Source organism: Rhinopithecus bieti, unplaced genomic scaffold (assembly GCF_001698545.2).
Source record: "Rhinopithecus bieti isolate Rb0 unplaced genomic scaffold, ASM169854v2 scaffold_41082, whole genome shotgun sequence".
NCBI lineage: Eukaryota > Metazoa > Chordata > Mammalia > Primates > Cercopithecidae > Rhinopithecus > Rhinopithecus bieti.
In genome coordinates this window covers 527,157-539,887 of record NW_016817890.1, presented here as the reverse complement: position 1 = coordinate 539,887, position 12,731 = coordinate 527,157, and the positions used below count along the sequence as shown (strand labels likewise).

General features: G+C 43.1%; 2 protein-coding genes across 2 annotated transcripts in view; one reads left to right on the top strand and one right to left on the bottom strand.

Annotated features, from left to right (window-relative positions):
• The window catches only part of DNAJC8 (DnaJ heat shock protein family (Hsp40) member C8), a 30,305-nt gene extending 19,200 nt beyond the window's left edge, over window positions 1-11,105 (bottom strand). The window contains exons 1-2 of the mRNA XM_017856396.1: window positions 10,985-11,105; window positions 6,569-6,670 (exon numbers count right to left, since the gene is read on the bottom strand). Of these exons, the coding sequence (XP_017711885.1) occupies window positions 6,569-6,670; window positions 10,985-11,062 (180 nt within the window). The 5' untranslated portion in view covers window positions 11,063-11,105. The remainder of the gene's footprint in view (window positions 1-6,568; window positions 6,671-10,984) is intronic.
• Window positions 8,247-8,557, top strand: LOC108518182 (40S ribosomal protein S27-like). The gene has a single exon (XM_017856397.1). It carries the CDS (start codon window positions 8,252-8,254, stop codon window positions 8,501-8,503), a length of 252 nt encoding a protein of 83 aa, XP_017711886.1. The 5' UTR covers window positions 8,247-8,251; the 3' UTR covers window positions 8,504-8,557.
• Window positions 11,106-12,731: the final 1,626 nt, after the last annotated feature.

The window sequence follows — 12,731 nt, the reverse complement described above, 5'->3', positions numbered from 1 at the left end:
GTTATAGCTTACAACTAATCACGCCAAATGTAATTCATAAACCCTGATTTCTTTTTTAAAAATAAATTTTGCTGTGTGTATTTGGGGATTACAACATGATGTTATGGGATATATACAGATAGTAAAATGGTTACCGTGGTTCTTGAGTTTAAAAAAAAAAAACCTAAAATAGCGATAAAAGAGATTTTGGGGACAGCTGGGCCCATCTGCATGTCGACTGTATGCTGGATAAAGTTACTTAATGTTGTTTTCCTACAGCTAAAGTTTCCTAAGCTCTAATTTTATTAGAGGCTTTTTTTGTGAAGGTGGGACGATTTCTATTTTTTTTCTTTTTTTTTTTTTTGGAGACAGAGTCTTGTTCTGTCAAGTGCAGTGGAGCAATCTTGGCTCACTGCAACCTCCACTCCTGGGTTCAAGCAATTCTCCTGCCTCAGCCTCCTGAGTAGCTGGGACTCCAGGCGCGTGCCATCACACTCAGCTAATTTTTTTGTATTTTAGGACAGATGGGGTTTTACCATGTTGGCCAGGCTGGTCTCAAACTCCTGAACTCAGGCAATCTGCCCACCTCAGCTTCCCAAAGTGCTGGGATTACAGGCGTGAGCCACTGTGCCCAGCCTTTCTATTCTTTCTTAGTGTTATTTTCCAATAGGTGATAGTGGTGTTGCGGTTACGTGGAAGTGTTCTTGTTTCAAGGAGATGCACGCGAAAGTATTCAGGCATTAAGTGTTAACATCTCGAGCTTACTTTCACCACATGATTGGGCAAAAAAGAAGACAGTATATATACCTACATACACATACAAACACACAGTCCAAAAGTTATTTTTCCAAGAGTTATATCAGAACGAATATTCACTGAGTGCCTTCAAAGCCAATCCAACTCCTCTTTTGTCTTTAAGAGTTGGAGGTGTCAGTCACATGTGGCACAGTGAAGACAATGGACTTTTACCTGTGGCCGGTCCTCTTTGAAGCCAGCTTTATATATTCAGTACCAACTTTTAGAGCACAAAAAGTTTCTAAGATAGCTAGATATTGTGCTCACTACTTTTCTTAGTCTGTTTTGTGTTGCCAGAACAGAATACCATAGACTGGGCAGTTTATAAAGAAAAGAAATGTATTTCTTTTTTTTTTTTTTTTTGAGACGGAGTCTCGCTCTGTCGCCCGGGCTGGAGTGCAGTGGCCGGATCTCAGCTCACTGCAAGCTCCGCCTCCCGGGTTTCCGCCATTCTCCTGCCTCAGCCTCCCGAGTAGCTGGGACTACAGGCGCCTGCCACCTCGCCCGGCTAGTTTTTTGTATTTTTTAGTAGAGACGGGGTTTCACGGTGTTAGCCAGCATGGTCTCGATCTCCTGACCTTGTGATCCGCCCGTCTGGGCCTCCCAAAGTGCTGGGATTACAGGCTTGAGCCACCGCGCCTGGCCCAAGAAATGTATTTCTTATACTTCTGCAGGCTGGGAAGTTCAAGGTTGAGGGGCCGTCATCGGGTAAGGGCAAGAGGGGGCTAAACTCACGTATATAACAAGTCCATTCTTGAGATAACTAATCCACTCCCAAGCTGAGAACATTAATCCATGTGTGAGGGCAGAGTCCCTGTGATCTAATCACCTCTTATTAGGCCCTACCCCACAAAGCTGTTGCACTGGGATTAAGTTTCTAACACATGAATTTGGGGGACACATTCTAACCACAGCTCTCCTGTCCTCACAGAATTTAAGAATTACTGTTCTCACAGTAGATAAGGGAGAGACAAGTAATAGGTATTTCTGACAAAAATGATAAATGCCTTATTACCAACATGGCTGCAAACACACAGGTCTGTTCAGATTCTTGGAAGGTTTTTCTGAACACCTGTTGTGTCTCAGGCTTTGAGGGTATGGAGGGAGAGACCTACAGTCTTGAACCTCAGGGAGCTAATTGATCATCACACAGAAACAAAAATGCTTAACTGTTGCATTCAGGTAAGTTCCTGAACTCAAAATATAACAGCAGTCTCCTTTAGGATCGTCTGCTTGAAAAAGGAATCCAGTATTAGGTCACACCTGAACTCTCTGACCTATTAATGATGTACCACTTCCAGAGTCCTGTGAGATGAGCACCTTTCCTTCCAAGGTGCTGAACAAAACAAAGAGGAGAAGTCTACAGCGCTCGCCTGACAGGGCCTTACAAGTTAAATCAAAAGAAAAGGCCAGGCACGGTGGCTCATGCCTGTAATCCCAGCACTTTGGGAGGCCAAGGCTGGAAGATCACTTGAGGTCAGGAGTTTGAGACGAGCCTGGCCAACAGGGCAAAACCTCGTCTCTACTAAAAATACAAAAAAAAAAAAAATTAGCCAGGCATGGTGGCAGGTGCCTGTAATCCCAGCTACTTGGGAGGCTGAGTCAGGAGAATCACTGGAATCAGGGAGGCAGAGGTTGCAGTGAGCTGATATCCTGCCACTGCACTCCAGTCTGGGCAACAGAGTGAGACTCTGTCTCAAAACAAACAAACAAACAAACCAAAGAGCCAAACACAGTGGCTCACACCTTTAATCCCAATATTTTGAAAACCTGAGGTGGGAGGATCAATTGAGCCCAGAGCCCAGGAGTTCGGGGTTGCAGTGAGCTATGCAGTGAGCTGAGCAACAGAGAGGCTCTGAAAAATACCTTTTTGGGACAACTAGTAAAATCTGAATGGGGTCTGAGGATTATATAGTAACAATGTATTTAGAGAGGCCCTGAGAAAGATTTTTTTGGGACAATTAGTAAAATTTGAATGGGGTCTGATGATTTACAAAGTAACAATGTTTCAATGTTCACTTACTGATTTTGATAGTTTATATTGTGGTTCAGTAAGAGGATAGTTGTAGAAAAATCACATTAAAGTATATCAGGGTGATGGACCATCATTCTAACAATTTATTCTCAAAGAGTTCAAGGAAAAGTCTTCATATTGTATTTGAAATCTTTGTTAATCTGAGATTGTTTCAAAATGAAAAAATTCTTGAAAAATTACTCTTCAAAAAACAGAAAATCGATGAACCTTGAAAATATCATGCTAAGTGAAATAGGCCAGACATAAAGTAACAAATACAGTATGATTCCACTTATATGGGTTTCCTGGAAGAGGCAAATTCATAGACAAAGTAGATAGAGTAGAGGTTACCAAGGGTCAGGGAGAAAATGAGGAGTTACTGTTTAGCAGATACAAAGTTTCTGGTTGGGGTGACGAAAAATTTCTGAATATGAACAGTGGTGATGGTTACACAACACTGTGAATGTACTCAATGCCACTAAATTGTAAAACTAAAAATTTAAATGGTAATTTTTTTTTTTTTTGGAGACAGTATTGTTCTGTCGCCCAGGTTGGAAGTGCACTAGCGCAATCTCGGCTCACTGCAATCTCCACCTCCTGGGTTTAAGTGATTCTTGGGCCTTAGCCTCCCAAGTAGCTGAGATTACAAGCATGCAACACCCTCCCCAGCTAATTTTGTATTATTTTGTAGAGACGGGGGTTCCGCCATGTTGGCCAGGCTGGTCTCGAACTCCTGGCCTCAAAGGATCCTCCCACCTCAGCCTCCCAAAGTGCTGAGATTACAGGCGTGAGCCACCACACCTGGCTAAAATAGCAAATTTTATGTTATGTATATTTTTCCACAATAAACAAAAGTGAGAGGAGTTTTTTCTAAGTGCCTAATAATTGTTGTTTCTATTATTTAACAGATACAGAAATATTCGCTTCAAAATTATTTGTAAACGTGAACAATTAAAAAGTAGTTTAGGGAGTCTCTCTGAACCTATTCTGGTTCAGAGGGCTGCCTGTTAAAAAAATTTTTTAAAGAGCCAGGCGTGATGGCTCACGCCTGTAATTGCAGCACTTTGGGAGGCCGAGGTAGACAGATCACAAGGTCAGGAGTTTGAGAAAAGCCTGGCCAATATGGTGAAACTCCATCTCCACTAAAAGTACAAAAATTAGCCAGGCATGGTGGCACGTGCCTGTAGTCCCATCTACTCAGGAGGCTGAGGCAGGAGAATCGCTTGAACCCAGAAGGCAGAGGTTGCACTGAGCCGAGATTGCGCCACTGCACTCCAGCCTTGGCAACAGAGTGAGACGCCATCTCAAAAACAAAAAAATCTAGAAAGAAATAAACTAGCTAAACTATTCCACAATAAAGAAATGATTAAATAAATTATACAGAATTTTTTTTTACCCCCCAGGCTATTATTTTATAAGCAGTTCATAAATAGTTTCTTGGGGGATGATACATTACTTACACATCTACCATGTAGTAAAAATGTATGTATATGTGTGTGTATCCAACTACTTCGTCAGAGTGATTCCCGTGGTTTGGAATTGCTGGGGCCAAGTTTATGCAAAATCTACATTTTGAGTAAACTCCTCATGACTAGAGTAAGTTTCCTGAGTATCTGAGAACTCTTCATTTCCTAAAGTTGTACAAATATCAGATATCAATATTTGTAAGCATTGATAATGTAATTTATAATGAAATTGCTTTCTCAACGATTAGTATTAACTATATGTCATCTTCATATAGCCTTATAACTCATTTGTGCTATTCCATTTTCCTCTGTTCCTTTTATTTTCACTTCCCGTGTAACGTTAGTCTCTTTGTACTGATTTCTGAAGAGTTCATTTATGATTAAATATGTTAATATTAAATAAATAAAAAATAAAAAAACAACAAAATTAAAAAATAAATAAATAAATAAAACAAAAAAAAGATGTTAATATTTTGTCAAGAATTGCAAAAAATAAAAGAAAATTAATTTTCTTTTTTTTTTGGCCAGGCAGCGGCTCACACCTATAATCCTAGCACTTTGGGAGGCCGCAACAGGTGAATCACCTGAGCTCAGGAGTTCGAGACCAACCTGGACAATATGGCGAAACCCCGTCTCTACTAAAAATACAAAAATTAGTCGGGCATGATGGCAGGCACCTGTAATCCCAGCTACTCGGGAGGCTGAGGCAGCAGAATCACTTGAATCTGGGAGGTGGAGTTGCAGTGAGCCAAGATCGCATCATTATACTCCAGCCCAGGTGACAGAGTGAGGCTTCATCTCAAAAAAAAAAAAAGCATTTAAAACAGCACTGAGGCTGCACATGGTGGCAAATGGCTGTAATCCCAGCACTTTGGGAGCCCAAGGTGGGCAAATCATTTGAGCCCAGGAGTTCAAGGGTGCAGTGGGCCATGACTGCACCACGGCACTCCAGCCTGGGTGACAATGAGACCCTGTCTCAAAAAAAATAAAATAAAATAAAATAAAACCATATTGAGCTGAGCCAGGCGTGGTGCCATAAGCCTGTAGTCCCATCTACTCCAAAAGCTGAGCAGGTCAAGGAGATCACCTAAGCCCACGAGTTCTAAGCCAGCCTGGGCAACATAATGAGGCCCCATCTCTTTAAAAAAAAAAAAAAAAAAAAAAAGGACTAAGTGTGTGATGCTCCTTGTTTTTAAGCAAACCAGTTTGAGTGTAAACATGAGTGGCTATTTCTCTTAGGTGGGATTATACATGATTATTCTTGCTTTCTGTACATTTACAACAAATATGATTTACTTTTATAACCAGGAAAAGTTTAAAGTTATAAAATTAAGAAAATCAAAAAGTATATTCACTTATCTAAAATCCTGTGATCTTTGTTTTGTTGTTGTTGGGTTTTTGGTATTTATTATAGTGAAACAGAAAAGTTTTAACAAGTAGTTTAAATCAAGAATCCTAGGCCAGGAGCGGTGTCTCACGCCTGTAATTCCAGCACTTTGGGAGGCTGAGGCGGGCGGATCACAAGGTCAGGAGTTCGAGACCAGCCTGGCCAACATGGTGAAACCCCATCTCTACTAAAAATACAAATATTAGCCAGGCACAGTCGGGGGGCACCTGTAATCCCACCTACTTGGGAGGCTGAGGCAGAAGAATTGCTTGAACCCAGGAGGAGGAGGTTGCAGTGAGTCAAGATCGCACCACTGCACTCCAGCGTGGGGGACAGAGCACGACTCCGTCTCAAAAAAAAAAGAAAAAAAAAAAGAATCCTAAATTTATCAGAGTTGGCCACCCTTTCACATCTGAAATTAAATCCTTATATATTTGGGTTGCTAAAAGATGATGAAAGGTATGTGACCATCTCACCTTTCTTAACATGCTGCCTCTCCAGTTCTGCTCAGTAAAACCAACCAAGTTTAAAGACAATCTACATACAGGTTACGTACCCCTAAATGCAAAAATGCAAAATCCAAAATGCTCCAAAATCTGAAACTTTTTGAGAGTCAATTGATGCTCAAAGAAAATGCTCATTAACATTCTGAATTTTCTAATTCGGGATGCTTCAACCAGTAAGTGAGTAGAATGGATGTATATATTCCCAAATCCCCAAAAAATCCAAAATCCAAAAAACTTCTGGTCCCAAGCATTTTGGATAAGGAATACTCAATTTTGTACTATACAGATTCCATCACTTTACTCCACCATTTTTCTCAATCCTAACTATGATATAAATTAGGTATGTATTCTGATGTAGGTATGCCTGTAGCTATGCAAATATCCTCCATTACAGAGGTCCTAGCAACACCAATCAGCTTACCTCAAATGGGTTCAAATTGAAGTAAGAGGAACCAGGACGGGTCAGTCTTTCAATCTGATTTTTCGATGTTAGAACCGAGTCTCTTTTCTCTATTTGTTTCACCTAAAATTATGAGGATTAAAAACTTCATTAATAGAATTCAATAACAAACTGAATTGTTTAACACAATGTTCACTGATATGTTCAACAAACACTTATTTGTGTGTTTACCATGTGCAAGACATTTTGATAAACGCTTTGAGAAATTAAAACTACCATTTGTTGAATTTTAATATAAAAACCTTACATGTATTTATTAATCTCAACAACCCTATGTGGTAGATACTGCTATTGTACCTATTTGACAGATAAGAATACTGAGGCTTAGAGAAGATAACTGACTTGTTCCCAATTACCCAACTTGTAAGCCAGAATTTTAAACCCAACAGTTTGACCCCACAGCAGGCATCAAGAGGATTCAAAGATAAATAAGTCACAGCCTTTAAAGAATTTCTACTTTAATGACAGAAGATGTGCTTGTGTGTGGTTATACTTCATTTACAGCTTTTAATTTTAAGGAAAAAAAAAAATAGGCTGGGCGCAGTGGCTCATGTCTGTAATCCCAGCACTTTGGGAGGCCAGGATGGGCAGATCACAAGGTCAGGAGATGGAGTCCATCCTGGCCAACATGGTGAAACCCCATCTCTACTAAAACTACAAAATATTAGCCGGGCGTGGTGGCATGGCCTGTAGTCCCAGATACTTGGGAGGCTGAGGCAGGAGAATTGCTTGAACCCCAGGGACAGGGGTTGCAGGGAGCTGAGATCACACCACTGGACTCCAGCAGCCTGGGCGACACCGCGAGACTCCATCTCAAAAAAAAAAGAGATTTCTCTGTGGGGGAAAAAAAAGAAAAAAAAATTTAAAGAGCAAAAAAAGGAAAAATACAATCACAGTAAGACATTAACTATGAGCAGCATTTAAAACTGTTGATGGGAGGGAACAAATAACTCCACCACCTAATTCTAATAGTGTTAGGAAAAATCTCTGACTTGGCCAGGCGCAGTAGCTGTCACCTGTAATCCCAGCATTGTGGGAGGCTAAGGTGGGCGGATTGCTTGAGCTCAGGAGTTTGAGACAAGCCTGGGCAACACGGCGAAACCCCGTCTCTATTTTTAATTTAAAAAAAAAGAAAGAAAGAAAACAGAAAAATCCCTGACCTGAAGACAATGCCAGGGAGAACAAGCACCAGGCAGTCCCAGGAAAACATTCTTGGTGTCACTGTCAGAGTTGGAATGCTAGTTGGAATGAATCTCTGGTATGCTATATGTCATCTTTATTCCTATGGCCAAAACAAGGTTGGAAAGAATTTCATTAACATAAAAAGTCATTCCTTCTAGACATCTTCCCTCTTTACTCTATGAAAACAGGATTTTTTTTCCTCTCTTGTTCATTACCATATCCCCAACACCTAAATAGCACATTAGTACATTTCAAATGTTCAATAAACATCTGTTAAATGAATGAGGCCAGTGTGGTGGCTTATGCCCATAATCCCAGCACTTTGGGAATCTGAGGCAGGAGGATCACTTGAGCACAGGAATTCAAGACCAACCTGAGCAACATGGCAAGACCCTGTCTCTATTTTTTAAAAAAATGACTGAAGCCTTTTTTCCGGCAGTGACGACCTACCCACACAAGAACATGCCTCTCACAAAGGATCTCCTTCATCCCTCCCCAGAAGAGAAGAGGAAACACAAGAAGAAACGCCTGGTGCAGAGCCCCAATTCCTACTTCATGGATGTGAAATGCCCAGGATGCTATAAAATCACCATAGTCTTCAGCCACGCACAAATGGTAGTTTTGTGTGTTGGCTGTTCCACTGTCCTCTGCCAGCCTACAGGAGGAAAAGCAAGGCTTACAGAAGGATGTTCCTTTAGGAGGAAGCAGCACTAAAAGCACTCTGAATCAAGATGAGTGGGAAACCATCTCAATAAACACATTTTGGATTAAAAAAAAAATGACTGAAGCATCCTTCCTATTTTTTCCCATCCAATTCAAACAAAGATTGCTATTTGGTTTTTTGTTTGTTTTTGTTTTTTTGAGAAGGGGTCTTGCTCTGTCACCCAGGGTGTGTACTGCAGTGACAGAACACAGATCATGGCTCACTGCAACCTCCACCTCCCGGGCTCAAGTGATCCTCCAATCCTCCCACCTCAGCCGTCAGAGCAGCTGAGACTACAGGTAGCGCCTGCCAGGTGTCTAAACCTAAATTTAGTACTTTGGAGAAACTACTATGTAACAAGCACTGTTACAAATGCAAGAAATAAAAGATGAATGTGATACGGTCCTTAACCCTGAATAGCTCACAGCCTGCTGGGGGGCAACTCCACATCTCAAACCCATGCCAACCTAGAGATCCCATCTTCTGCCTTGTTGAACCCTGAGAAAGATGCTTCCGCTTTATTTTTATTTATTTTTTTAATTCTTTTCCGCTTTTTTTTTTTATGAAACGCTTTCTTATACAATAACTTTAGTACTCATGAAAATGTTTATTTTAAAATTAATTCTCTTGTCAAGCACAGTGGCTCACGCCTGTAATCCCAACACTTCGGGAGGCCAAGGCGGGAGGATTGCTTGAGCCCGGGAGTTTAAGACCAGCCTGGGCAACACAGAAAGATCCTGTCACTACAAAGAAATACAAAAATCAGCCAGGCATGGTGGCACGAGCTTGTAGTCCCAGCTACTGATGTGGGAGAATCACTTGAGCCCAGGAGGCAGAGGTTATGCACTCCAGCTTGGGCAAGAGTGAGACTCTGTCTCAGAATAAATAAATAAAGAATATGAGGCAAGTCTGGGCAACATGGTGAAATCCCCGTCTCTACCAAAAATACAAAAATTAGCCAAGCGTGGTGGCAGGCACCTGTAATCCCAGCTACTTGGGAGGCTGAGGCGGGAGAATCGCTTGAACCCCAGAGGCGGAGGTTGCAGTGGGCCAAGATCATGCCACGGCACTCCAGGCCTGGGCGACAAGAGCAAAACTCCGTCTCAAAAAAAAAAAAGAAGAAGAAGAATTCAATCCCAGTCCAGTCAGGTTAACTGTCTTCCAAGAATTTTTATTTTATTATTTTAGACGGAGTCTCGCTCTGTCGCCCAGGTTGGAGTGCAGTGGCACTATCTTGGCTCACTGCAAGCTCCGCCTCCCGGGTTCACGCCAGTCTCCTGCCTCAGCCTCCCAAGTAGCTGGGACTACAGGCATCCGCCACCACCGGGCTAATTTTTTGTATTTTTAGTAGAGACGGGGTTTCACCGAGGTCTCAATCTCCTGTCCTCGTGATCTGCCCATCTCGGCCTCCCAAAGTGCTGGGATTACAGGCGTGAGCCACCGCGCCCGCCAAGAATTTTTTTTTCTACCCTTTTTTTTTCTTCCTTTTAAAGAGACAGGGTCTCACTCTGTCGCCAAGGATGGAGTGCAGTGGTCTGATCATAGGTCACTGCAGCCTCGAGCTTTTGGGTTCCTCCCGCCTGGGCCTCCCAAAGTGCTGGGATTACAGATGTGAGCCACTGTGCCCAGCCCCTTGCAATAATTTAATCTGAGATTCTGACTCAGAGAGGGTCTCCCTCTGTCGCCAAGGATGGAGTGCAGTGGTCCGATCATAGCTCACTGCAGCCTCAAGCTTCAGGGTTCCTCCCGCCTGGGTCTCCCAAAGTGCTGGAATTACAGATGTGAGCCACTGTGCCCAGCCCCTTGCAAGAATTTAATCTGAGATTCTGACTCCAAAAGGCATGCTTTTATTTCATTTATTCATTCATTCACTCAACAAATATTTACTGAGCATCCACTAAATACTAGGCGCTGGAGATGCGATAGTAAAAGAGGCTCAGAACAAGCCCAGTGCTGTCCTAACATACCACCAAGCAAGCTGTAACCTACTGTAAGGCCCAAAACTATTTCACCTCCCTAAACCTCAGGTTCGTCATCTATAAAGGGGGGGTAATATAATGCCTAACTGGCATGATACACAGTGCCTGGCGTTAGTGAATGGCAGAAACAACCACTAAAACAACTCATTACAGAGGACTAAGAAACGTCTTGGGGGACAAGAAGGCTAAGTCACTCCCAGGAAGGGCCCAGCCTCTGCCAGCCCCCGACTCCGCGGACTTGGGGCACTCTGCCCGCGCGCCCGCACTACGTTGGACGCAATCGCCACCTCCCTCGATAGGTCGAACACCATCCCCTCTTTCGTTGCCCAGGGGATCTCCCAGCAGCTATCAGTGGGAGACGCTTACACACCCCCAGACCCCCGCCACCCCGAAGACTGGACTGAAGGAATCGCCCAACGGTCCAGGCCAGGCGGCCACTGCCTTTGTCCACTGGGAAAGCAGATCTGGGAGAGGTCGCCCCGGTGCCACTACTCCTCCTCACTCTGTGTTCACCTCACTGTAGAAGGTCATGAAGGCTTCCTCGGTGCTGCCTCCGCTGCCCGAAGTCCCGCTCTCTCCTGAAGCCGCCATTTCCCCGGCCCAGCCACCACGTGACCCGTCTGCGCAGGCGTCGCCCCACGTGATTCTTACAGGTCCGCCCCTCCAGCCCCGCCTCCCGTCTGAGAGGTTCTTAAAGGGCTTGCAGCCCAGCCACGCACTTTAAACCTAGGTGGGCTTTTTAACATTTAAATGAATTACACATAACATATAATTAACCACTTTAAAGTAAATTATTTGCTTAATTTATTGTTGTTAGGTAAAAAATAATAAAAGAAAAAGTGAATAATTCAGTAAGTTTATTTATTTATTTATTTTTGAGACAGGATCTCTGTGGTCCAGGTTGGAGTCGAGTGGTGCAATCACAGCTCACTGCAGCCTCGACCTCCCAAGCTCAAGCGATTCTCTCACTTCAGCCTTAAGTAGCTGGGACTGCAGGCACGCACCACCATGCCCGGCTAATTTTATGTACTTTTGTAGAGACCAGGTCTTGCCATGTTGCCCAGGCCTCCGGATGAACAGGAATTACAGGACTGCGCTCAGTGGTCTTTAGAATATTCACAATGTTCTGCAACCACCATGTCTATCTGGTTCCAAAATAGTTTCATCACCTCAGAAGGAGACTTAGTACCAAGGTTTTTTTTGTTTTGTTTTGTTTTTGTTTGTTTTTTGTTTTGTTTTGTTTTGAGACGGAGTCTCACTCTGTCACCCAGGCTGGAGTGCAGTGGCGCGATCTTGGCTCACTGCAACCTCCGCCTCCGGGTTCCAGTGATTCTCCTGCCTTAGCTTCACAAGTAGCTGGGATTACAGACACACACCACCATGCCTGGCTAATTTTTATATTTTTAGTAGAGACGGATTTTCACCATGTTGGTCAGGATGGTCTACGATCTCCTGACGTCGTAATCCGCTCGCCTTGGCCTCCCAAAGTGCTGGGATTACAGGCGTGAGCCACCGCGCCTGGCCAAGGAGACCTAGTACCTATTAAGCAGTTACTCCCTATTCGCCCCCTCTCCCCAGTCCCTGAAAACAAGTAATCTGTGTTTTATCTATATGGATTTACCTATTCCGGATATTTCACGTAAATGTAATTAAACAAAATACCAGGCAGGGCTGCTATTTTCTTAACTAAAATATGATCAATAAAGCCAGTTTTACTATTTCATACAAAACAAAGAAGGTTTGTTTTGTTTTGTTTTTTTGAGACGGAGTCTTGCTCTGTTGCCCAGGCTGGAGTGCAGTGGCATGATCTTGGCTCACTGCAGCCTCCGCCTCCCAGGTTCAAGTGGTTCTCCTGCCTCAACCTCCTGAGTAGCTGAGATTACAGACACGTGTCACCACACCCAGCTAATTTTTGTATTTTTAGTAGAGATGGGGTTAGTCAGGCTGGTCTCGAACTCCTGACCTCGTGATCCACTTGCCTCGGCCTCCCAAAGTGCTGGGATTACAGGTATGAGCCACCACACCCAGCCCCAAAGAAGGTATTTTTATAATCATCAATCAGGTAGATAATCTGGCCCAATTCTCTCATCTAAAAAAGAAGAAACAGAAAGAGAAAATGACTTAGAGAAGAGCTATAAACTTCATGAAAGTAAAAACTACTATTGTCTTGTTCACATTCATTAGATGGATGAAGGGAGGTCAAGGTTAAGCTTTCCCTAGACAGAATCCTACTTATCCTTTTTTTTTTTTTTTTTTTTTT